The following is a 24,159-nucleotide window of genomic DNA, read 5'->3' as shown; positions in this document are numbered from 1 at the left end:
AAGAAAAGGTAAATAATTTCAGAATGGTGTGTACAGTGTGCACGCCCATCCCCAACCCTCCTACTCTCTTCTCAGAGTTCCTACTGGTTTTGCTGAGACAATCAAAAACCCATCACGGAACTATATCTCCATCACAGGAGCTTGACTCCCCACTTTCCTATCCCCCATACTTAGTAGAAGGCAAGATGGGTGGCAGTTCCATAGTATTCCAATTGCAAAGGAAGCATTTTCTCATTGAAATGATGTTAAAAGAGATGCATGGGTTTCCCTTAATGTGAATTAGATAAATTTCTGAGATTTGGCCTGAAAAGCAAATAGCCATTTTAAGATTATTTCTATGAGAATTGTATTTGTAGGTCCACAGATTGGCTAACCATCAACAAACATTTGAAATACAATCTGTCATAGGTTGGGAAATGGTTGGATATTTTCAAAAATTTTATTTATATAAATTCTTACAAGTGTGCATTAAGCCACAACCATTCCCGGAGTTCCTGAACATCTGTTGTATTAAAAAGTGTAGCAACTATACTAATATATCATTTAAAACTCAAACATAACTTGGGGGCTCATCATACTATTTGTTCTATTTTTGCATATGTTCGAAATTTTTTATAATAAGAAAGATTTTTTAAAAACCCCTTCAGATGTAAATTTCAAAATTCCCAAAGGATTAACCTAGGGGAAAACTGGGAAGCAATATAAAAACCCCTAATAAGAAGTGAAAACTTGAATTTAAAAAAAATTTTTTATTTTTTTAAGAGTTCAATTTATAATTGCAACCATTATATAGACAGCAAACCAGCTATCAAAATGTTGGAAACATTTCAAATAATGGACCTATTTTAAAGCCTCCAAAATTTAAAATTAAATTTTAAAATTAAAATTAGGAATATCTTTTAAATGCTTACGTAGGATATTTTTAAAAATCCATTGCGATTAATATAAAAAAGATCTTCAGCATCTTTTTAAACCACACTTCTCTTTAAAATGTAGCTTAATACAAATCTATTAGACTTCCTAAGATATAATTGTATTAAATTCAGAGTTAAAACATTCATTCTTTAGATATCTATAGTCAACTAATAAATTTTCTGTTAATATCCTTACATATCTTTTATAAACAAAATATTTTAAAGACCTACAATGGTGTGGTATAAAAGAGCAATAATTATAGTAGACAAAATAATAAATGAAATATGATATGCCTTCTGCAGTATACCTGTGAGTTTTACAGAATAATCATTACAACAGATGTCCTTAGAGAACAAAAGAGAATGAGAAAGTAGACAGGTTGAGGAAGGCACGGAAGATATTTTCTGTTATCTTCTAGTGTGTGGTCTCTCGCTGCACTATTCTTTAAACAAAAAAAGGTCTCTGCAAGGGCAGGTCGTGTTTCAAATGTCCCCTTACCCTTCTGACTAGAGAATAATGTGTTTGTGTAGGATATGATTACACCAGACAAGGCTGTGAACACATGTGACTTACTCAATGATCCTATTCTGCTTCCTTTTAAAGATAAAGAATGCATTTAAGTCGATTGTGTATGAGACTCTAGTAATTCCTTAGAAGGCTCCATTTGAACAGAGAATAATATTACCTTATTTTCAAACATTAAGAGCATGGCCATTTCCTGGGCTTTTGTTTTCTTTCCAGAAACTATGAATTAATACTTTCATTTATTTTTAAAGAGAAAAATATGACACATGTAATTACTTCAAGATAGTTTTAATTTTTCTTTGTGTAAGCAAAATATCCCCGTAAAACATTTACTTTGCAAAAATGTTTATATACAAATAACTATGTAAGACAGAAAAAAACAACTAAGAACAACACGACAGCTCCTAACAGTAGGCCAGGTCAGGGTGCAGATCTCCTGAAAACAAGCTGCTCACATTCCCAGAACCACAATTCTCTGGGAGGAATCTTGTCCTGTTTAACTTGTTGGGTGGCGGAGCCCAGAGGAATTAACTCAAACTATGAAAATCCCAAAGCATGGTCACCTATGGGGAAATGTGGAGACAGATACGACTTGAGCATGGTAATTATTTTCTTGTAGTAATAGTAAAGAGAAAACAACCTCACATGGTAAAGGTTTTGTGGGCTTGAACTTCAACAGGTAGCCGATCGTACATTTATTTACCAAACATAGCATTTGTTGGCTGCGGTGGAAAACACGTATGTGTGCTTGTCATTTGTCTTTAAGACCGTACTCTCCAGAGCACTCCCATTTATTGATTAGAGATGCATGTAAGTGGCATTTAAAATAATAAAACAGAGCTAAAATCTGAGGGTTTACTGTGTATCAGACATACTGTTCTAAGTACTTCATGTTGTTTCTTTCACCTAATCCCCACAATAGTCCTATCAGGTAAGAACTATTATTATTCCTACTTAACAAAGAGCTGAGGCATAGGGAGGTTAAAGGTCACACAAATAGCACACAGAACCAGGCACCTAGTGTGCAGAGCTCTTGCTTTTAATTTAGCTCCAGTGCTGTAATGTGAAATTGGATTTTAAACCCCATCATCACACAGAACTCTTCTGAGATTGCAGATTCCATTGCGTTGTGAACTTCTACCTCTTCACAGCACTCTGACGCACTGTTCACCTTCTGTTTCCCAATTCACCTTCTGGATTCACCTGCCTCCCTATACAACCTGGACCCCCAGGGATTTCAATTAGACCCCAGACTCCTGCCCTGACCTATCCTCCTGAAGTCAAACCAGGGTGGTCCCCTGCACCAGCGATCTCTGTTACTGCTTCCAGGCAGGGAAACATCACAGCTGATTTAATCCAAGAAAAAGTCAAGTTTCCTGTTGCTAAGTGGCCTTCACTGCTGCACAGTAATCCTTTCTCTGACACTTCGAAGCATTCATAGCAGCTGTTTCCAACTTCTTCCAGGATTAAATCCCCAAGCGCACCCACCTATCCCTTTGTAGATTATTTTGCTATGGATTTACTTGAAATTCATCCAAAGTAAGGCTGCCAGGCAAAATACAGGGTACCTGGTTAAATTTGAATTTAAAATAAAGGATCATATTTTAGTATAAGTATGTCCCTCCCAAAAAAGTATGTCCCAAATATTGCATTATAGAAATATCTAAATGCCATTTAAAATAATAAAAAACCCCAGCAAACTATGTACTGAGATCCTACCAAATATTGTATAGACCATACTTAATACTAAAAATGTATTCATTGTTTACCTGAAGTTCAAATTTTACTGGGCTTCTTGCATTTGAATTTGCTAAATCTAATCCAATCAAATTCTCTTACTTTCCATTCCCAGAAGCATCCTTCCTTTTTTCAAAGGTTAACTCTCTGAGCTATGGTACTGGCCTTTCTCCTTGGTTCACTTTCTTCTTCATTCTACATATTCCTTCCCCTCTACTTTCAAGCATGCTCAGGTTATCCCTCCTACAGTATGAATGATCCCAGTTCTATACCCCTCCATGAGCCCACCCATGCCCTTTGCTGTGTCACTGTGTGATTTCTCTACAAAGGTAAATTCTATTTCCCCACCCCTTGTATCTGAACTTAGACACATAACTTGATCTGGTCACCAGAATAAAGCAGAATGTCAGTGTGTCAGTTTGGAGTCAAGGATTCATGGGGCCTCGTATGTTTCTGCCTGTCCTCTTAACATTCTTCTCCCATCTCCATGAGAAGGGTGTGCCTAGGTAAGCCAGACAGGAGGAGGATGACATGTGGAGTAGAGTCCAGCACGGAGCGAAGCTCCCCGGTAGGCTTGTAAATGCACAAGCAGTCTCCACTGACATCAGCCAACCCTCAGACACGAGCTGGAATAATAACTGCAGTCTTTTTTTTTTTTTTTAAACATTTTATTTATTTGAGAGAGAGAGAGAGAGAGAGAGAGCACAAGCAGGGGGAGCAGCAGAGGGAGAGGGAGAAGCAGACTCCCCGCTGAGCAGGGAGCCCGACGTGAGGCTCGATCCCAGGAATCCAGGATAGTGACCTGAGCCCTAGGTAGATGCTTAACCAACTGAGCCACCCAGGCGCCTCGACAATTACTGCAGTCTTGAGCCACTGAGTTTTCAAATGTCTGTTATGCAGCAAAAGCTAACTGAAATACCTACCTTGAAAAAGCTCTTGACTTTATTATCCTTACTTTCTTGTACCCCCAAACTGCTGAGAAAAATATCCTTTATTTTTTGGCCTATGTTTTCTTACCACTTGTTCTTGTTATCTTATCACTTCTCTTAATTGATGCCAAAAATGGGCCCTAATGGGCACTCCTACAGCTGTAACTCTGTCCTTATCAACCTTGGCCTCTGCATGGCACTTGACTCTATAGATCACCTAAGAGCTGTTACGATTGTACTGCACCGGTCTCAATTTCTTTGATTGTTTCATCTATTTCAGGCACTCATCTTCTCTCTTCCACTCTTGGGAGTTTATTCATTCCCCCAATAGCAATTATCATATATTTGATTCACGCATCTTTATCTCCACCCCAAATCTCCCTTCTGAGCTCTAGTTGAGTTGGTTCTCAAACTACCGTGTGCATTAGAATCACCCAGAGGGCATACGAATGTTCAGATTGTTAGGGTCCCACTGCTTGAGTTTCATATTCAGTAAGTCTGGAGTGAAGCCAGAGAATTTACATTATTAACAAGTTCTCAGGTGATGCTGATGTGTAACTTTGAGAACCACTATTGTAGTTTCATATTTCCTACTACCTAATGGTCTCCACTGGTTATCAAACATTGTACAGGTGATTCAAACATTGCATAGTGTCAGTTAGGGTGGGTTTTTGTTGTTGTTGTTGTTGTTTGTTTATTTTTTGTTTTTAACTGTAAGCCCCTAGGAACCAATTTGGGCTAGCTAAAGCAAAACTAAGAATTTATTAGGGAGCTCACAGATTCAGTGTGAAGACTGGTGTGATCCATGCTCCAAATAAGGAAACCAGAAAACAGACTACTTGACAATAGGAGCATTACCTCTATATCTGAAAAAGTAGACAGTGTTTCTTGTCTTCTTGAGTCCCTCTGTTCAAGATTCAATTCCAAGGACATCTGGTGGCTCTGTCAGTTGAGCATCCCACTCTTGATTTTGGCTGGTCACGATTTCATGGTCCTGGGATCAAACCAGGTATCTAGCTCCACACTCAGCAAGGAGTCTGCTTGAGGCTCTCTTTCCTTCTCCCTCTGTCCCTCCCCTTTCTCTCCCCGACCAAAAAAAAAAAAAAAATTTAATTCCAAATGAGAGTCCCCTACCCATCTTTTAGTTGAACCAGGGCAGGGATGGAAAGGATTACGGTGGAAATAACCACCACCAATTGCTCTTCTTTCATTCTGTCTTTGTTTAGGCCCTCACAATCAAGTAGGTGGATTACTACAACAACCTCTTAGGTTTTCTTGCCCCTAATCTAACCTCCAATTCATTCTCCACATCGTCTTCAGTTATCTCTTTAAAACACATGTCATTTTCTTCTTTGCCTTGTCTGGTAGTGTTCCTGTCTTATCTTGTTTTAAGTAATAAATTGCTTTTCTTCACGTGCAAGTGGATGGGATACTTTTTCCTTAACAGACTCATAAAATGTAAAGTAGTTTTAGAAGGTAGGAAATACATCTCATTGTTAAATGAGGACCTATTGCTTAGTAACCAGGCAAATGTCAGAAGTGGTTGCAAAATAGACACACCTCTAGGAGCCTTTAAGAGATCAATGTCTCACTAGATTGAAAAGCCCCACCTGACAAGGACCTAGCCCTCACTGCATCACCAGCAGCTCTGTCATAGCAGGAGCTTAATGAATTTTTTTTTTTAGACTTTACTTATTTATTTGACACACATCACAAGTAGGCAGAGCAGTGGGGGCGGGAGGGGAGCAGACTCCTCGCTGAGCGGATAGCCCAATGCAGGGCTCAATCCCAGGATCCTGAGATCTTGACTTGAGCCAAAGGTGGAGGCTTAACCCACTGAGCCACCCGGGTGCCGCAGGAGCTTAATGAAATTAATAAAGTCTTTATCTCTAGGTCCTCCCTACTTTAGATTACTGTTATAGTCTCCTAATTGATTTCCTGGTCTGCAGTCTCTGCCTACCTTTAAAAAACAAAAAACAAAAAACTTGATGCAAACAAAAAAAAATCCTCACTACCAACTCCTTCCTCCATACCACTGTTAAATCAAGCCAGTTATCATTTCTTGCTAAAAACCTTCTGACTCCTCAGTATATGTTTGCCAATTCTAAATTCTCCGTACTCAAAACCTTCCATACTCTGGTTCCAACCAGGTTCTTTAGGCTTTCTTCCATTTCTACTTATACCCTCAACCAATCTAGCTAAGACTTTTTTAAACATAACTTTCTTTTTCTGTTCCGATTGCTTTGGTTCTACTTTTTGGAATGCCTTTCTCCCATGGTATTTATCCTACTCTACCTTCAAGTCTGTTAACTTAACCTGTCAGTATTCTCAATCTTTTTAAGTCCATGACCCACCACCTCAAGTTCTTTTTGTAATGTTCCCTTGAACCCTATATCCCTAACTCCCTGGTTAGAATCTTTCTATTTGAAGCTTTTGAGTGCTGGGGTTGCTCAGTCAGTAAAGGGTCTGACTCTTGATCTCAGCTCAGTCTTGAGCTCAGGGTTGTGAGTTCAAGCCTTCATTGGGTTCCATGCTGGGCATGAAGCCTACTGAAAGAAGAAAAAAAGAAAAGAAGAAAAGAAATCTATTTGAAGTTTTTGCTAATTGATGTCTTGAATTTAATAATACTTCGTAAGAGTTGAACACATACTATCTTAAATTATCACTATATACTTGTTTATTTGTCCTACCAGATTTTAAGAGCCTTCTATCACTTAGTAATCTTCTATATTCCTCCAGAAACTACTCTGGTGGCTTACACATAGTACTGATGAATGAAATCTGTTAAACAGATGAATAAATGGATGTTTATAATATGAGGCTAGTATTTGGGACTGGTCTCCTTGAGGCAGCAGCCAGTAGGTGTGCTAGGAATTCCAACTGCTAGAATCAAAGGGTATAAATCTTGGCAGCTTGGAAGTACAAGGTGAGTTTAAACCAAAGATCATCAGATTGAGCACAGAGGCCAGTGCCAGGAGGCCAAAAATAAGCATCAAATAAAAAGATCCAAAGGCCAAACCTGAGGTGAAGTGTAGAAGAAAGGGTTTGGAATCAAGCAAAGACACAGTAGAAGAAACAGTAGCTTAATAATAGGTTGATGGGGATCTGGAATGGTGCACTTGTTTTAGGGGCTTGTGCATAGCATTTACAGGATCAAAACGAACAGTTTATTAGTAAAACAGAGTTGCCTAAGAGTCAGAAGTTGGTGGGCAGCCATTTATCATTCCTAGCAAAGAAATAGATGGAAATAAATTTATAATAGCAAATATAGTGAAATATAAACAGGCCTGCTTTGAGAGGTAGATTTCATTTCAGCTCCATTTTCTTCTGCTCTGCCATCTTAATTTGTTCCACACGTTTGCAAAAGTTCACATCCAAGTTTTAATGCATTTTTTTGGTTCCTCCATATTATGGATAAAGAAAAACATATTTTAAGAGAGATAATATCATAACATTCGACCCCAAACACAAAAACTCAGAATTTTTCTCTATTTTTTAGACTTTCAAACTACCAATCAATAAAGCTACAATAAGAAAACTGTACCTAATAACCACTGATTTTTTTTTTTCTACATTAACCATTTATAGACTGGAAAATTCCAAGAATATTTTACAAAGGTTTTGTTTGTTTATTTGCCTTTTTTTTTTTTTTAACTTAAAACAGGGCACCTGGGTGGCTTAGGTGGTTAAGCATCCAACTCTTGATTTCAACTCAGATCATGATCTCAGGGTCGTGAGACTGACCCATGTCAGACCCCACTATGGGCTTCCCACTCAAGAGTGCAGAGGCTGCTTGTACCTCTCCCTCTGCTCCTCCCCTACCTTGCATATGTGCACACTATATGCATGCTTTCTCACTCATTTTTCTCAAATGAATAAATCAAATCTTTTTAAAAAATAAAAAAGATGTACAACAAAAAAAATCCTATTTATAGGAAATGCATATTTTATTATTGAGAGCTCTACAAAGCTTAATTCCTACAGCTACTTTTCCTTATAAAGCATTTGTTTGCTTTCAGTCTGTGAGGTTGGGTTGAGCAGCTCTCTGCCACACACAGTGTTTCCTTGTACTAATTAGCAGCATTGTGGCAAAGACTAATGTCCACATGAAAAGCACAGCAAAATTCACTTTAAATCCTATTGTAAATGTGCAGTAGTCCTTTGCATGAATTGTACAATAAATTTTGCTATTTTGAATTATGTGATGAATAAAGTACACTTTTTAAGCCCATGTTATTCTTCCTGATGTTACTGAACGGAGGATAAACTCCCATATTAGTTCCTTGGAAACTTAATATACTTGGCAGGCAACACAGAATAGGAAGATCACTTATCAAGGAGTTAGGTGACGTTGATCCTACCTATTCTATGGGGTCTAACTCAAGTCATTCATTCTTTCTAAGTCTTACTATCCTTATCATCAAATATAAAGACTTGAATTATTTCAGTGGGTTCTTGTAAGGAAGACTGCATCGGGATTGCCTGTGGACATTTTATTTTGACTTGGTAGATGTGAGAAGGGAGGGCCTGGGTAACTGCAGCTTTACAACACTTCGTAAGTGATTCTGATGCATAGTACTGGTTAAAAACCAATGGCCTAAATAATTTCTTGAGCCTTTTGCAATTCTAAAAGTCTACTTTTTATATCCAATCAATGGAATTTTAATAGCTCCTAGCTTTCATCATTGTAATGATGAAAAGTCTCTTCTAATGAATAAATGTATTTTAGGAAATAGGGAAGCTGCCTCTAAATTATGAATAATAGCTTACAGTTACTGAGCGCTCACCAGTTCTAAGGTATTAACTCATTTAATATATGTAGTTCAATCTTCACAACAACAGTGAGGTAGATACTAATATTGTCATCTATATAACACAGAGCGGGGAAACAGAGGCATAGAGAGTAATTTTCCCTAAGCTACAGAGCAGATAAGTAGGGAAACTGGGCATAGAGCCTAGACTCTTCACCAGTATGCTACTGCCATCCACTATAAGGGAACTACACCTACAAACAGCACCCGCACCGCTCCCCACCCAAGTAGCACTGCTTTCTCCGTTACTTAGGAAAAAAGAAGGGCCTGTTTTTATTTATTTTTTATTTTTTAAAAGATTTTATTTATTTATTTGACAAAGAGAGAGATCACAAGTAGGCAGAGAGGCAGGCAGAGGGGCGGGGGGAAGCAGGCTCCCCACTGAGTGCGGGACTCGATCCCAGGACCCTGAGATCTTGACCTGAGCCGATGGCAGAGGCTTAACCCACTGAGCCACCCAGGTGCCCCAGAAGGGTTTTTTTTTTAGAAAAAATTGTGGAATCTGAAATGATGGAAGGGGGAATCTGGAAAAGGCAAGAATGAAATGACTCGAGGGAGCTAAGCCCAAGTCCCCAGACCCTGAGTTGCAACAACTAGTGACTACTGCGACTCACAAAAGCCTTGCTGAAAAGGTAATCATCCCTACGAGTGATTCGCCTTCAGTTCTCACTTCATTCCATAATGTTTGAGACATGTTTTTTTTTGACTGATCAAATACTAATTTTTAAAAAATTAGAAATTTACCTTATTGGGTGAACTAGCCCCCAAACTATAAAGTTAAAACAGGAAATAAGCACAAAAGCTATGTTGAGACTCAGAGAGAGGGTAACGACATTTGAAATAATTCAGCCTATTACTAATTTGTCATATACAGAGAGAATTTATAACAAGTTACCTTGGCATATGGAGTAGAGTCTAGTGCATTATAAGGATAACCTTCCTTTCCCAACAGCACGGACAGAGTGACCTTACTGCTCTGTGGTTCTGAATGTACAATGTGAAATACCAACCTACACAGGAGTGCTATTTTTTTCCTAACTGGGTGCACTCAGCAATCTGGGTGCAGGCACCCAGCTGGAGCTAGTGTTCTGCCAGGTTAGTGACAGCAGGGCAAGCAGGGCAAAGGTGAGTGGCAAAGTAATTTAAAATAGAATGCAGCAAAAGATCAGAGGAAGTGAAGGCAGAAGAAGGCTGAGAGGGAGAAAAAAGAGAAGTCTGGATTGGAGGTCCCACGTCAGAGAAATGAGAGGACAACAGACTGACGTAGAGAGAGAAGAGCCCTGGAGACATCAGGGACCTGAGAACGATGTACTGGGAGGAAGTGAGGGACAGAGAGAGCTGTGATGCATGTCATGGCCAGAGACTGTGAAGTCTGCAGTTAGAGGTGAAACAGATCAGGTCTATGACAAGATCCAGGGTGCGGCAACAGAATTGATCCCCTGAAGATAACAGGAGGTGAGATGTCAATGAACTTCGAGGATAGTATTCTGTCTACTTTGGTGACTGATTCACTCGGGATGAGGGTAGCAGTTAAGGAAAACAGGAAGACTGTAAGCCACATGTCAGTCTTTCATAATTTAAGTCTTAAAAGACTTTGGATATGCTTAGTATAAGGGACTGGATATTCTAGAAAGATGCTACCCACCATTATTTATGAGTTTTCAGTCTAAAACAGTTCATATTAAGGCAGAAGCAAGCAGCAGCTTAAGAAAAATGAGTAATGTTTCCCTTCATTCTTATGACTAATTTTCTTTTCCACTTTTTTGACTTGGTAAGAATCTGTGTGTCACCTATTCAACTTAGGGCTAAGTTAGTATTTTCCTAAAGTTGAATAGAGAATGAAATTATTGCTAATTCAGGCAAGAAAAATCTCAGCTTCCCACTCTCATAAATTGGTAAAAATAAATGTTTAAAAAATAAATTACAACTCAGTTGCCCCAGTTCTGATTTGAAAACATCTGGTGAGACCCTGGGTACAGCGTCCCACTACTTTTTTTTTTTTTTTTTTAAGTGTAAAAACATACACATACAAAGGTTTCTTATAATCTTGAAAGTACAGGGTGGCATGCTATTTACTGACAGGCTGACCTTTACACAAAGAACCTCCACTTTCAACAAGCTGAAATTACTGTTACTGATGCCTTCAGAATATCATTGCCACGGAAAGCAGCATGTTTTGTCCAGGTCATACAGAAGTAGCTAGATAGATACCATTTGGTCACCAAATGGTGCAACATAGAGGGCAAGGGAGAATTATTTCTACAGCACCAACCATATGTCTGATACTGTGCAAGGAAGAAAAGGAAATGTCAAATCTGATTCCTAATGTCAAGAAGCTTACAATTTATTGGTCAATTACATAATACTTCACCCCAGAGCCATGTCTTACATTTTTAAAAAATGACTCACAGCATCTAACATAGGACTTTATAGATATCAATGAGAAGTTAATAACAAATTAAAACAATACAAAATGTTAAAGTAATAAACACATTTAACATAGGTGACTGAGAGAAGAGGTAACAGTTGAGCTAGTGTCATTGTAATCAATGAAAAAATCTTGTTCCTATTCTGTTTTGAGCAGGTACTGACACAGGAAGGTCCCCATTCCTACTTATTGAAATCTTTAGGGAGGAAAAAAAAACAGGCCAGCCTTTCCTACAGGTAAAAATTGGAAGGACAGGCTTATCCTGCACTGGGGCATCAGGAGTGGCCAAGCCCTTACCTGTATCTTTTCCCAGATGGACAAGGTAACTAGCCTTGAGCAATAGTTCTTTTAAGTATGCAAAACTATTGACCAACCTGTTATTGAAACACTTTCCCTCTTGGATTATTTGATCTTATATTGTTATCCTTTCATTCATTTATCAAAAAATTACTGAGCACCTATTAGATACCAACAATCTGTTCCTCTCTCTTTTACTTCTTATTTCTTTACTACTCTTCATTCTCTGCCCTATCACTCCCAGGCACCCTTACTCAGACCCAGCCCTACTCTTCTCTCTCTCTCTCTCTCTCTACACACACACACACAGGTTAGATATATATATATAAAATCTTATTCTATATATTCTATTAAAAAGTATATCAGTTTACGAGGTTCATGTAGCCTTTAGGCTAATATCTCCCAACCAGTATATCCTACACATAGAGATGGAAGAGGGGGTTAGAGGGTCTGTAAGGTCTTAAACTTCTGTCACTGCTATGCCTCATTGAGCATCCCTTCTCAGTCTTTCCTGCTGGCACCTCTTCCTCTAGGGAGTATTAGGTTTTGAAAATTTGTCTTTCCTGAATTTGTCTTTTTACTCTATATTCTTTTTTTTTTTTAAGATTTTATTTATTTATTTGACAGAGAGAGATCACAAGTAGACAGAGAGGCAGGCAGAGAGAGAGGGAAGCAGGCTCCCCGCTGAGCAGAGAGCCCGATGCGGGACTCGATCCCAGGACCCTGAGATCATGACCTGAGCCGAAGGCAGCGGCTTAACCCACTGAGCCACCCAGGCGCCCCATCTTTTTACTCTATATTCTTAAAATTTCAGCTCCCTCTCCCTATCAATCTCAAGCTTAGGTTGAATTTCTTTCTATTCTTGCTCTTTCTATACTTTAGGTGTTCATGGAGTCTGTCACTCTAACTTTAGATAACTCCTCTTCTTCCTTAAAGTTCTATTCCTTAAGAAGTCTTTGTTCTTTTCCCTAAACTAGGTTAGACAGCTCTGCCACGTGACTTCATTGCACCCTGTCCTTTCTTTTGAAAAAGAAAAGTAGTCATCATCTCATGATCTGTTCAACAGCTGTCTTGTCCAACAGACCAGGGGTAAACAATAGCCCATGGGTCAAACCTAGCCCCGCTGCATCTCCTATTGGAACCTAAACACTCTTATTTATGATAATTGATGATTGCTTTCTCATTTCAATGGCAAAGCTGAGTAGTTGTGAGAGGCCATATAGTGTAAAAACCCCAAATATTTATTATCTGTCCCCCTAGTTTGCCAAATGCTGCATTAGACTATAAGCACAATGAAAACTGAAATCATGCCTGTTGTTCTCATTTCTATATTCCCAGCACCTAGAGTAATGCCAGACACATAAGTATTTCTGGACTAATTGTATTTCAATCTTGAGCTTTAACCTATCTTGTCAGGGATACAGAAGAGATCAAATTAATTGGCCTGTGTTTATAACATTATAATCACTGCTTATCCAGACAATGATTGTACTGTTCTAGTCCAAGGGGGGAAACAGAAATTAACCAAATAATTAACAAATGAATAGATTATTACAACCAGAGGTAAGTGATATGGAGAAAAGGAACACTGTGCAATTAGAATATGTAACGGAAAACCATAACCACATATAAAGTTTGGGAAGACTTCTTGGAGGAAGTGACTTTAGACCTGAAATCTAGAGTGAACTGGGCAAAAAGAGGTGGAGAGAAGGAACATGACATGTCACAGGAATTGATGTTCTTGTCCAATAATAAATTATAAAGTAAGTTCCTTGAAAAGTTAAGGGTAGGATCCAAAATGGAGCAAATGCTCAGTGGGATACTTATTATAATGTAAAATTTGGAACACTGTTGTTGGCCTACTGTGGGAAAGTGATAAACTGTCGTTATGCCCATAGCACAGTATATTCTGCATCCATTAAAGTAATGAATATGAAGAATTTTAATTTGTATGGAAAATGCTTCCCTATAATGTAAAGTAAAAAAAGTGGGACACTGTTTCCACTAAGAAATATATTCATAGAAAAATGTTCTAGAAGAAAAATGGACTAAAATGTTAATTATAACTGCCTCTGGGTGGGATTGAGTATCCTATATTTTCTTTATGGTTTTCTGTATTTCCTATGCTTTGCATTTAAAACCTTTAAGATTTAAGGTTGCAAAGGTTGCAAAGGTTCCAAACCTTTAAGGTTGGAAAAATACATTTTATTGAGGAAACAAATGTAAGTGTTGATCTTTGAGGGTAGTCTTTCCTCAACTCTGGAATGAGGATATAAAATGAGGATCAAAACCCAGGAGAGTTCACTGTCAGTAACAAAGATTATCAGTGGAAGTTCTCCTAGAATGTGATTTAACCGTAGTTATAAAAGTGCAGTGGGGACACTGGAGCCAGCGAAAACTACTCGATATGCTGCTCTATACAGACACCTTGCTTCTGAGACTCTGTGCCTTATTTAAACTGAGAACTTAATCTAACCTTACTCCACGTGCATTTGGTCTCTTCCTGGCTAGCCATAATCCATCAGAAATGCTCTGGTTTCAATTCTGGATACATCATTTAAATGAGGGTCTTGGAGACCTCCTGCATGAGCTCTAATATTACTCTATTCTGAAAGCTGCTGTTATTTTTTGTTCCTCAAACATCATCTTTAATTTATAGGTCTATTGGTCTCTCCCTTAAAACTATTACTGCTAATTTATGGAAGTGGGTGAATTGAGAGTTGTTTTTAAAAAGTTTTGCTTCTTCCTGTAACTGCAATAAAAAGATAAGAACAGAAATTCTCCCCACAATGATTAATTTGACTTCCCTTTAGTTTTTAAAAAAGAAATAAAACCCCACTATTTTGGTTAAAATATACTTTATTAATCATTCAGGCAATATACATTTGTGTGCTTATCTTACACCCAGGCAGGCGCTATGAATCCATTGGGGGAAACCTGCATGAAGACTTTTGAGAGTCTGTAGTTGATAGCAATTGCCTCCAGAGTTTGCCATTCAGGGCTTCCAAATCCCTTGGCGTGGTGGTGGTGGTGGGGGGGGGGTTGAGTTTCTTTTCCATCATGGTTTCACAGAGGCAATGCAGTACATGAAGGGCTGAGTAAAAATTTCCTTTGGACTAGATCAGGGCTTTTCAGCTTGGCACTATTCACATTTTGGGTCAGATAATTCTCTCCGTTGTGGGGGCTGTCCTATGCATTGTAAGATATGTAGCAGCATCCTTGGTCTCTTACCTACTTGATACAGGGAGCAGTCCTTCAGATGTGATAATCAAAAATGTCTCCAGACATTTTACCAAATGTCCCCCAGGGGTGGAAGGAACAAATAATTTACCTTGACTTTCACTGAATTTACTAGAAAACAAACAAAAACAAACAAATAATTGAATAAGAAAATACAAATTATACCAGATCACTATGCCCTCCTGACTCATGGGATATTCTCTAGATTAGTAATGAATGGAAAGACACTGACTAGACAGTCCATTTCCAACAACAGAAATGACTAGCATACAACCCTACTCAGAAGATTCTCTACAGTAAAGGAGTAAAAGTAATAGATCTGGAGTTAGAAGGCTTGGGTTCTTGCTAAATAGCTTCATTTCTTTGGGCCTCGGTTTCCTGATCTATAAAATGGAAGTGTAGCAGGAAAGCAGTAGAGAGAGTTGTAAATAGATCTTCTAATTTTTAAATTCAATATATGCTGAAGATCGAGTTTAGCCACTATACATGGGGCTAGTATAGAAAAGATAAAAAGACAGGGTCCTGTCCTTCAAGGAGATTATATTCCAGTATAATGGCAGACTAATAAACAAGTGCAATAATCTAACAGAAGCATGAACCAAAAAAAGTGGAAGCCTAGAAAGAACACCTAAATTTGTTTGGGGGAAATCAGGGAGACCTTTACAAGGGAAGTGGCATTTTAACTAAAACTTGGAAGATGAATAAAAATTTTGGTAGGAGACAAGAAGAGGGAAGATATTCCAGTTAGAAAGACAAAAGCAGAGAAATATGATGCTTTAAAAAAAAAGTGTATTTAAGGAACTGTAAGTACTCCAGTGGTGCTAAAGGATATATGAAAAAGGTGAAATGACTGTTATAGTGTAGCTGACAATTTAAAATTTTAAATATGTGATAGGCCACCCTTGCTTTAGTAAGTTTAGAGGGGAATGAGCCAAGAGGGACTACTTTTGAGCCAATCAAGTGACTACTGCTATAGTCCACCTATAGGTAGTGAAGGCCTACAGAAGGTCAATTATGTGCGCAGGAGTGGGGAATATTCAGAGAATACTGAATATTCAAGACTTCCCAAGTCTTGAAGTCAGAGTGTTGGAGGGATTCTAGAATAAGACAGAGCACTTTTTGTATGTGTTAATAGTTCATTTGATCCATATAATGAGCCTAATAGTGACGGAAAACAGTCCAATATGCTAAAAATTAATTTGCCAAAGAATCAGGCAGTTAAATTTACCAAATACTTGTTTTACAGAAAATTCACTTTAATTTTATTTAACAAACATATTCTTTGGTAAAATTACTTTTTTAGTGAATTGGCTTTGGAAAAATGACTTACAACCTAAGGTAATGCACAACTGTCCTCATTTTGTTGTGGAGAAAACAGTTTCAGCATTAGCAAAGGCAAGGCCAGGTCTATGGAGCCAGAGCTTTTAATCTCTACACAGCTAATAATAGTATAGGGATAAAGAAAACAAATGATTTAGAATATCTTGTTTCAGTTCTAATTTGTTATGATGTTAATATACTTAAATCAAGAACCAAAACTTAAAAAAAAAAAATTAGAGACACAATGAAACTAAGTTCAAAATCTATTATTAACATATAACATATTATTAACATATAATTATTAGCCCCAGAGGTACAGGTCTGTGAATCGCCAGGTTTACCACTTCATAGCACATACCTTCCCCAATGTCCATAACCTCACAACCCTCTCTCTACTCCCCTCCCCCTGGCAATCCTCAGTTTGTTTTGTGAGATTAAGAGTCTCTTATGGTTTGTCTTCAAAATCTATTCGAGTACCACAGATTTTTATGGCAACTTCTTTAATTTTTCTTGAGAGCTTTTAAAATTTTTCTCTCTTCAGCCAATTGATGAAGATAATGACAGTGGGATAGTTCTCTTTACTTTTCTGTAGTTCTCTACTCTTTTTCTTAACTACCAGAAATTCCCATCTATCTGGAGTCAGCTGCTATTTATATCCATGTGACACATAAAACCCACTGATCACTTTTAAACTTTTATCCCAAATATTTGTTTCATCACCAGAGCAGATAGTATTATTTTCCTGACAAGGGGGAAAAGGTCACCGTAATTCTGTTCTCTCAGGTATGAGACTTCTGAAATCTTTTAAACTCAACTCTGTATTTTTTTCCCTGCTTGAGAATCACTAGCAAAAACTGCACATGACCTTTCTTGGATCTGTAATGACCATGGTTCCCAGCCGCAGACAGTGGAGTACACTCCAGGAGTTCAGTGGAGAGTAGTAACTCCTCTTGGGGGGCACTTTTGTCAAGACTAGCATGTAGTGCCCAGGGGCCAGGGATGTTAAATATGCAGTACAATGTACAGTACAATGTAGAATTGTTTCACCTAACATATCAGGAGAAGCCCCTTGAGAAACACGGAGCTCAAGGTCAACACCAGGGGCATGCAAACTGTGCAGTTCTACAGGGTACAGCGTCTGGTTTAGAGTTCTGCAGTCACCATTTTAAAATCTTCATACATTTATGTTTGAACATCTGTTTTATAAATGAAGTCCGGTGGTACAGTGGATCATACATTCAAGCAGAGGAGGCAATGAGTGCATCTTTTCTTTCTTGCCACCCTGTTTGCCTATAGTCTTCATGGTGTGTCATAAACACAAGATTCTGATGGACCTATGAGGCATAGGAACTCAGGGAGTCACAATGATGACAAGGCAAGTGCATTACATCTATGGCTGACTTAGTGGACAGTTCCTATGCTACGCTCTCTGTTTGAACCAGAGCTTGCTTCAGATGCAAAAAGAAGGCAATGGCATCCTAAAAAATACAAGGGACAGAAGAACCCCATCATACCTTTCTTACTAGTGTGTGTTACTTACCCATATTACCATTTATACTGAAAATGATGACAGAGAAGGAAGGGGGAAGGAAAGGTAATCCATGGTCCTCTTTCCTTTTGGTCCTCCCATACTCAAATTGGTAGGTAGAATGTGTGCATATCAAGAAGGGAAATAAAAATGGTAGAGTTGGTACTGTGTAGCCTTTACACTGTTCTGATAAGCACAGAATGCATAAGCATGTATAAACTAGGAGATATGAATTGTGTAATTTTGGTGATTCTATGTGTGAGTTAAATGCTTTTATATTTGCATTTATAAATAGCATTACGCAAAATAAAGATGAATGGTAAAATTCCTTCTAATAATTTAAAATTCTAATTTTTCTTTACTTAGAATGACATTAAAAAGCAAATAAAAAAATCATTACAAGTCAAGGGAGAGATGACGAAGAAAGAAAGCGCTTTATATTTTAGTAAGTATAATGGCACTTTTTTCTTGCTTTTTGAACAAGGGGCTCTACATTTTTCATTTCGCTCTGGGCTGAGCAAATTACGTACCTGGCCGTGACTGAGCTAGTTTAAGCAGAAACGGATTAAAGGACAGTGTTTAGCTTACAGTTCTCTGAGAGAAGCAGGCTTGGATAATACTTAGCTAGAAACAACATCCAGGAAAAACCAAACCAGAAAGAACACTCATCCCACAACACAGGGTTATTCTACGGAAACTCATCCCAACACCGCCAGTCAGTCAGCACCTATCACTCTAAAAATGGATGTGAGAACTCTTCCCCAGCTACTCAGAAGAACCAAGTATCTCCACCACGGTGTTTGTCAGAAAATCCCACCTCCCTGAGTGTAGTTGAGGCATCATGTTGCTCACCTTCATCTAAGACTTGAACGGGTGCATCTGATGTTGGAAATTAGGTCAAAGGTACTGTTATGCTGAAGCTGGCTGTTGATTGTCAGCATCTTTTCCAACTAATTCCACATTCAGTGAAGTCCTTTTGGTAGCTTGGGAGTAGTCATGCCATGAAGATTGGCCAATGCTACGAATCCGTTTTTCCCTCCCCCAGCCATTAGTAAACATTTACCAGCACACCGTCATCGAGCTGCAAGCAGCACTCCAGCTGCAAGGGAGTCTAGAAATTGTAGTTTTTAATTTTCTAGCTTCTAAAGTGCAGGAAAGCAAGCTAGAAGGGGATTGGATGAGTGTTGGGTAAGCCATCCTATAACCTGATTATGGCAGCCACTGCCTTCTGTTCTAGATTATAAATTGCTATAGGCAATTTATATATATATAAATTTATATATGTTAATTTATATATATAGCTATATATATAAATTTACATATATAAATTTATATATATATAAATTTATATATAAACATTTATAAATTTTTAAATTGCTAATAGGCAAATACTAATAGACATTCAACAGTAGTACAGTAGTACAGAAGTTTGGAGAGGTTTTTACTAAAAGCATGACATGATGAGTATAGGTCATTGGACTTAAAGAGATAAAATGTCAATTGAGGTAACTAAAATACATTTTTATGATGCTCGACTATATACTCTGTAAGAGTAGGGACCATGTCTGTTTTGTCTCACTATATCTCAAATCAACCAGGAAACAGAAGCCATCAACGGTAACAACAACAAAAGAAATACCTAAGGATATAGAGAGTTCAATTTTGGCATTTCTATTATTCTGTGTAGATAAGAAAGCTGCAAATGATTTTACGGACTCCTTTTAGAGGGGCTAAACCTCTGGATGTCAACAGTTTATGATGATACATTCACATATGTTATCTCATTTGATCCTGTACCATTCTGAGAAGTTAAAACAGAATTTACTATCCATTTCATAGATGAGAAAACAAACTCCAAAAGTAAAGTGATCTTTCCAAATTCATTTAGCTAGTAAATGACGGTTTAAAATTTTCATTTCCTGACTCAAAATTACAGAACTCTTTCTTACTTATACATTTGATAGTGATTAATTAGGGAAGTATTGTCAGATTTCCAATTTGAGCATCAGCTTAAACTCAATTACATGCAGTGGACAAAATATCCTAATTTTATGCTGCAAATGTTTTTCTTCAAGAGTGAACATTCTTTCCTTGGTGTTTTGGAAAGATTTGGATTGTGGTTGCAATTGTCTTTTCTTACTCAATGATGTTGATTCAAGAGGTAGGGGGAAGGAAACCCTTTTCTAGAAATAGCTAATCCATGAAATTTGATGGTTTTATCTTTTTCTAGTTAGGAATAGTATAATTTAAATATTATGGATGTATTTGGATTATAATATAGTACAGGGACACTCAATTTTATATTACTTTAGAATCATGAATGGTGGGTGAGGTTGCTAATACAGATTTCCAGGCCTCATCCCTAAAAATGTGATTGAGACAAAATATTAAAATTTAAAACTCCAGTGCCATACAATATTATAAGAATCACTGGTGTCATGCATCTGATATTCAGCTTGTACAAAAACATTTTACGAGAAAATGCATTTTAGCACAGTAATGCTATTTTAAAATCACTTCCATAGCCTTCTAAAACTTAAATCAATTTAAGAGGTTCGCCTCTTAAAAATATTATGTAATTTCCTGTATATTAGAAATCTCGCTACCTATGTTTATTAGAAGAAGCACGCTCTGAGGTTGAAAACTGCAGGCTAATTTACTGTGGTAATCAGCCTCAAATCTCTTGGAGCATAAATTCTTATTAGCATTATATGTTATGGAATTTATAGACAGCTTCTTACCAGCGATCTGTCCCTTTGAGCCTTTTGATTTTCCTATTTGAAGAACACAATGGTTCCAAATGACGATCTCTCACATCACTTAAAATACATGGCAACCTACCAAACATTAAAATACACCTGTATCATAAATAAGTGTGAATGATCTCTAATTAGGGTAGGTTGGAAATTCCTGTCAAAAGTTCTTTATTCGGTGTCATATTTCGAACTGGAAACCATGGTTTCTGCCTCCTACTGCTTAAAATATTTTTGTTGGGAAGAAAGCCTTTTCTGGTTTTAAGTGAAACTCTCGTTCCACGAGGAGGAAACTGAGGTCCGAAGAAACCAAATTATTTGCCCAAGGTCACACCCTATATTAGTGACCCAAGTCAGACAAAAAACCCCCTTGGTTCCAATACGATGGCCAACCCAGCTGCTGTTAATAACCCCCCCTTTCCCCCCCCCGATTTCACAACTGCACCCCTATCTACCCTCCCCACTTTTTGGATAAAGTTTTTTTTTTTTAACAGTCTTTCCCCACCTCCTTTTGCTTTTATGCCTATGGGTAAAACCTCACACAGTTAATGAATAACACTGGGTGTCCACATCTAACGCGGTGACTTTCACGGACCTTTTTTTTTTTTTTTTTTTTGGCGGAACATTTCTCTGAAAGGCTCTTAATCCTGGATTCTGCCGTGGGAGGGAGAAGGGGAAGGAGGTCACCCAGGGCGGACAAGTCCTAACATGTACACGCGCGCGCTCCGGCCGCAGCCTGCAGAGCCAAAGAGGAAACCAAGGAAGGATCTATTAGGGCGGGAGAAAAACATCGTGCTGGGAAATCCCTGAGCACGGATCCGCCAAGTCCTAGCAACGCTAAGCAGAGCCGAGCGCGAATAAATCCCTTTTGGTGGCCAAGCGCAGACACTGCAGCACCGCGTAGTGGGAGGGGCTCGACGGTTCGAGCCTCACAATCGGGAGGGAGCGCCCGGGCCGCCCTTTTATAGGCCGGAGCCCGCGCTCGCGCGCCCCCGCCCCTCGCACCGCCCCCGGGCCGCGCACCGAGCCGCGGCGGTACCTGAGAAGGGCCGGCTGCGTCCGCGCCCCGCCCCGCCCGTTCCGCCGCCCGCCCTCCCGCGAGGCCGCGGCGGCACGAGATCTGCGCCTCGCCTCCCTCCTCCCGCGGGCAGGTTTTCTTACCTTGTAAAAAGCGGTCTCCGCGACTGCCCCCGCCTCCTCCGCAGGATGTGAAATGGCGGTCGGCTAAGCCAGCGCGAGCACCGCAGCTCCGGCCAATCCGGCCTAGCCGCCAAAACGGCCCCGAACACTGGCGGCCCCACTCCCGCAAGCCCCTCGGAGCCCATCCATGACATCGGCGCTCCGCCGCCTTCTCCCCCCCCACCCCCCGCTCCACTGCCCCCACCCAGGTGGCCGTGCCCACGGGCCGAGTCATCGATTCTCCGCGCCAGGCGCAGACCCCGCTTTCCACCAGCCTCCTCCCTCGCTGCGAGCCTGGGGGGAGGGGGAGAAAACACCTTCTCGGCCCCCACCCGGGTGTCCCGCTCGGGTGCCCGCCTCGCTCCCTCCCTTTCCCGCCGCGTCCCCTCCCCCAACTACTCACCGCCCTCCGCCACACACACAACCCCCTTCTCCCCTCCCCCAGTGGTTGCGTCCGTGACATCATCATCATGGCAACAAGAGCTGCAGCCTGGGACCGAGGAGCCCGTGTGATTCCCGGCGGTGGCGGCAGTGGCGGCAGCACCAGCACCGACGAAAGCGCCAGGGCTTCTCTCCTGTTGCCCCTCGCCGGGTGCTCCTGAGGAGGCGGCGGCAGCAGTGCCAACACCGCCCCGCCCGCCGCCGCCGCCGCTCACGGTTTCAGTGTGTGCGAGGGGAGGGGGCCGAGCCGAAGCAGGGAGGGGGCGCCGCCGCCGCCGCCGCTGCTGTGGGGCCGTCGCTGCGGAAGAAGCCGCCGCCGCCGCCGCTGCTGCTGCTGCCAGATCGCTCGTGAAGAGGAGGCGGTGGCGGCGGCGGAGAACATGTTTTCAGTGAGGATAGTGACTGCCGACTACTACATGGCCAGCCCGCTGCAGGGGCTGGATATCTGCCAATCCCCCCTCACCCAGGCCCCTGTCAAGAAGGTGCCCGTGGTGCGAGTCTTCGGAGCGACCCCGGCAGGTAAGCGGGCGCGGGGCGCGGGCGGGAGCCGGCGGGGCGCCCGGGCTGCCCTCCCGGCCGCGCACACGCGCGCACGCCGCCGGCCTTCGGTGTATCGCCGCCGCCTCTTCCCTCCCCTCCGCCCTCGTCGCCTTTTCCCGGGTGCGTGACAAGAGGCACAAAAATGTGGGTCCGCGCGAGCGTTGCGCCCCCTCCTCCCCGGACAGGGAGGCGGCGGGCGCCGAGTGTTTACAGTGCGTGCGGCTGTCGGGAGCCGGGTCGGAACTCCCCGTCTCGGGCCGGGGGGAAGCGAGCGCCCGCGAACCGCGCTCTGACCCAGGAAGATGGGCCAGGTGGCCGCGCCATGTCCTCCGTGAACCGGTTCACAGAGCCCCGCTATGAGCTCTGTCGCTGGTGGGACTGTGGACACCCCCCTCTCCACCTCCCCCCCCCCCCCCCCCGCGTCTCCCAAATGTCCTTTCTGGAAATGGCTTTAAGAGGAAGGAGTAAGTGTCAGCTCTCTGTGTTCAGTCTACTCCTCGCGCCAGCGCTCTCCTCTGCCCCTTCCGGAGATGCCGCGGGCTGAAGAGTGGCGCCTAGGGCCAAATAAGCTTTCTCATTGAAGTGACCATGTGGTTCCGCTGTGAGTGCAGGTCGTGACTCCTTGGAGTCTAAGCCTCCGTGTCGGGGGACGGGGCAGCATCCTCAGGTGCATTGCTTTGAGGGGAACGTGGGTACATGGAAGTAGGAAATGTGCGTTTGTTGCCCACGTAAAACATCCCACTCAATAGCGTGAATTTCTTAAGAGGCGCAGCTAAACTCAGCAACGCAAACATTTAGAAATGCCCCTATGCTGAGTTGTGGTACTGCATTTTACATTCACGTATCTTTAAAATAAAAACTGTTTTGATGAACGAGTAGGGTGGGGAGACAGCAGTGACGGAAGCTACCTTCTCAAAAGCTCCTAGGGATTTGTGATAATATAAATAGGTAGTGGCCACATTTACAAGGTTTTGAATTGTGGTTTTCTACATGTCTTGAACTGCCTACGTGAAATAATGGAGCTGCCTCGTAGAAGCGGATGCTCTTACCTCTAGTTATGTGTTGCCCTATGGGATTTTAGATAGCCATTTCCCACTTGATGCTCCTTGCCCTAATCACTATTCATCTTATTACTACTGTTTCTGTGCACTACCAAGATAATAACTCTTTCTCAGACACAAGCACTCATTTTCAGGCAGTTATCTTTTAATGTAAATTCCCTTTGTTAAAAATTTCTGTGTTGTTAGTGAGATTGGATACAGTATTCCTTTTTAAAATAACGAGAACGATTTTGATGGTAGGGACCTGGTGAAATGGAAAACTTGAGTGCTGTTAATTTTATGAAAGTATAACACCTGAAACTTTAGAGGCTGGAAAATAGAGGCAGTAAAGTTCTGAAGGGTAGATTTTCTGCCCTTTTAAATATATTGGTGCTGTCTTTTGTTTCTAATTGGAATTTCAGTGTAATATACAGTTTGTTCTCACTTCAAGTACAGAGGAAGAATAAGAGTGACGT

At 40.7% G+C, this 24,159-nt stretch overlaps 1 protein-coding gene and 2 long non-coding RNA genes across 4 annotated transcripts in view; 1 reads left to right on the top strand and 2 right to left on the bottom strand.

Moving 5' to 3' along the window:
* Nucleotides 1-1,709: 1,709 nt before the first annotated feature.
* LOC125102902 (uncharacterized) lies at nt 1,710-7,922 on the bottom strand. The gene is made up of 2 exons (XR_007128227.1): nt 4,965-7,922; nt 1,710-2,003 (listed from the first exon to the last, which is right to left on the bottom strand). It is a non-coding gene; the product is annotated as an uncharacterized LOC125102902 (long non-coding RNA).
* A 4,492-nt stretch (nt 7,923-12,414) lies between these two features.
* LOC125102901 (uncharacterized) lies at nt 12,415-21,631 on the bottom strand. Its single transcript, XR_007128226.1, has 3 exons — nt 20,472-21,631; nt 13,825-14,993; nt 12,415-13,783 (listed from the first exon to the last, which is right to left on the bottom strand). It is a non-coding gene; the product is annotated as an uncharacterized LOC125102901 (long non-coding RNA).
* Nucleotides 21,632-21,644: 13 nt separating this feature from the next.
* Nucleotides 21,645-24,159, top strand: part of REV3L (REV3 like, DNA directed polymerase zeta catalytic subunit) — a 187,496-nt gene continuing 184,981 nt past the window's right edge. For both annotated transcript variants that reach the window (XM_047734503.1, XM_047734501.1), the window contains exon 1: nt 21,645-22,622. In XM_047734503.1, the coding sequence (XP_047590459.1) occupies nt 22,484-22,622 (139 nt within the window). In that variant the 5' untranslated portion in view covers nt 21,645-22,483. The remainder of the gene's footprint in view (nt 22,623-24,159) is intronic.

Source organism: Lutra lutra, chromosome 6 (assembly GCF_902655055.1).
Source record: "Lutra lutra chromosome 6, mLutLut1.2, whole genome shotgun sequence".
Taxonomy (NCBI): Eukaryota; Metazoa; Chordata; class Mammalia; order Carnivora; family Mustelidae; genus Lutra; species Lutra lutra.
This window is presented reverse-complemented; position numbering and strand designations above follow the sequence as displayed.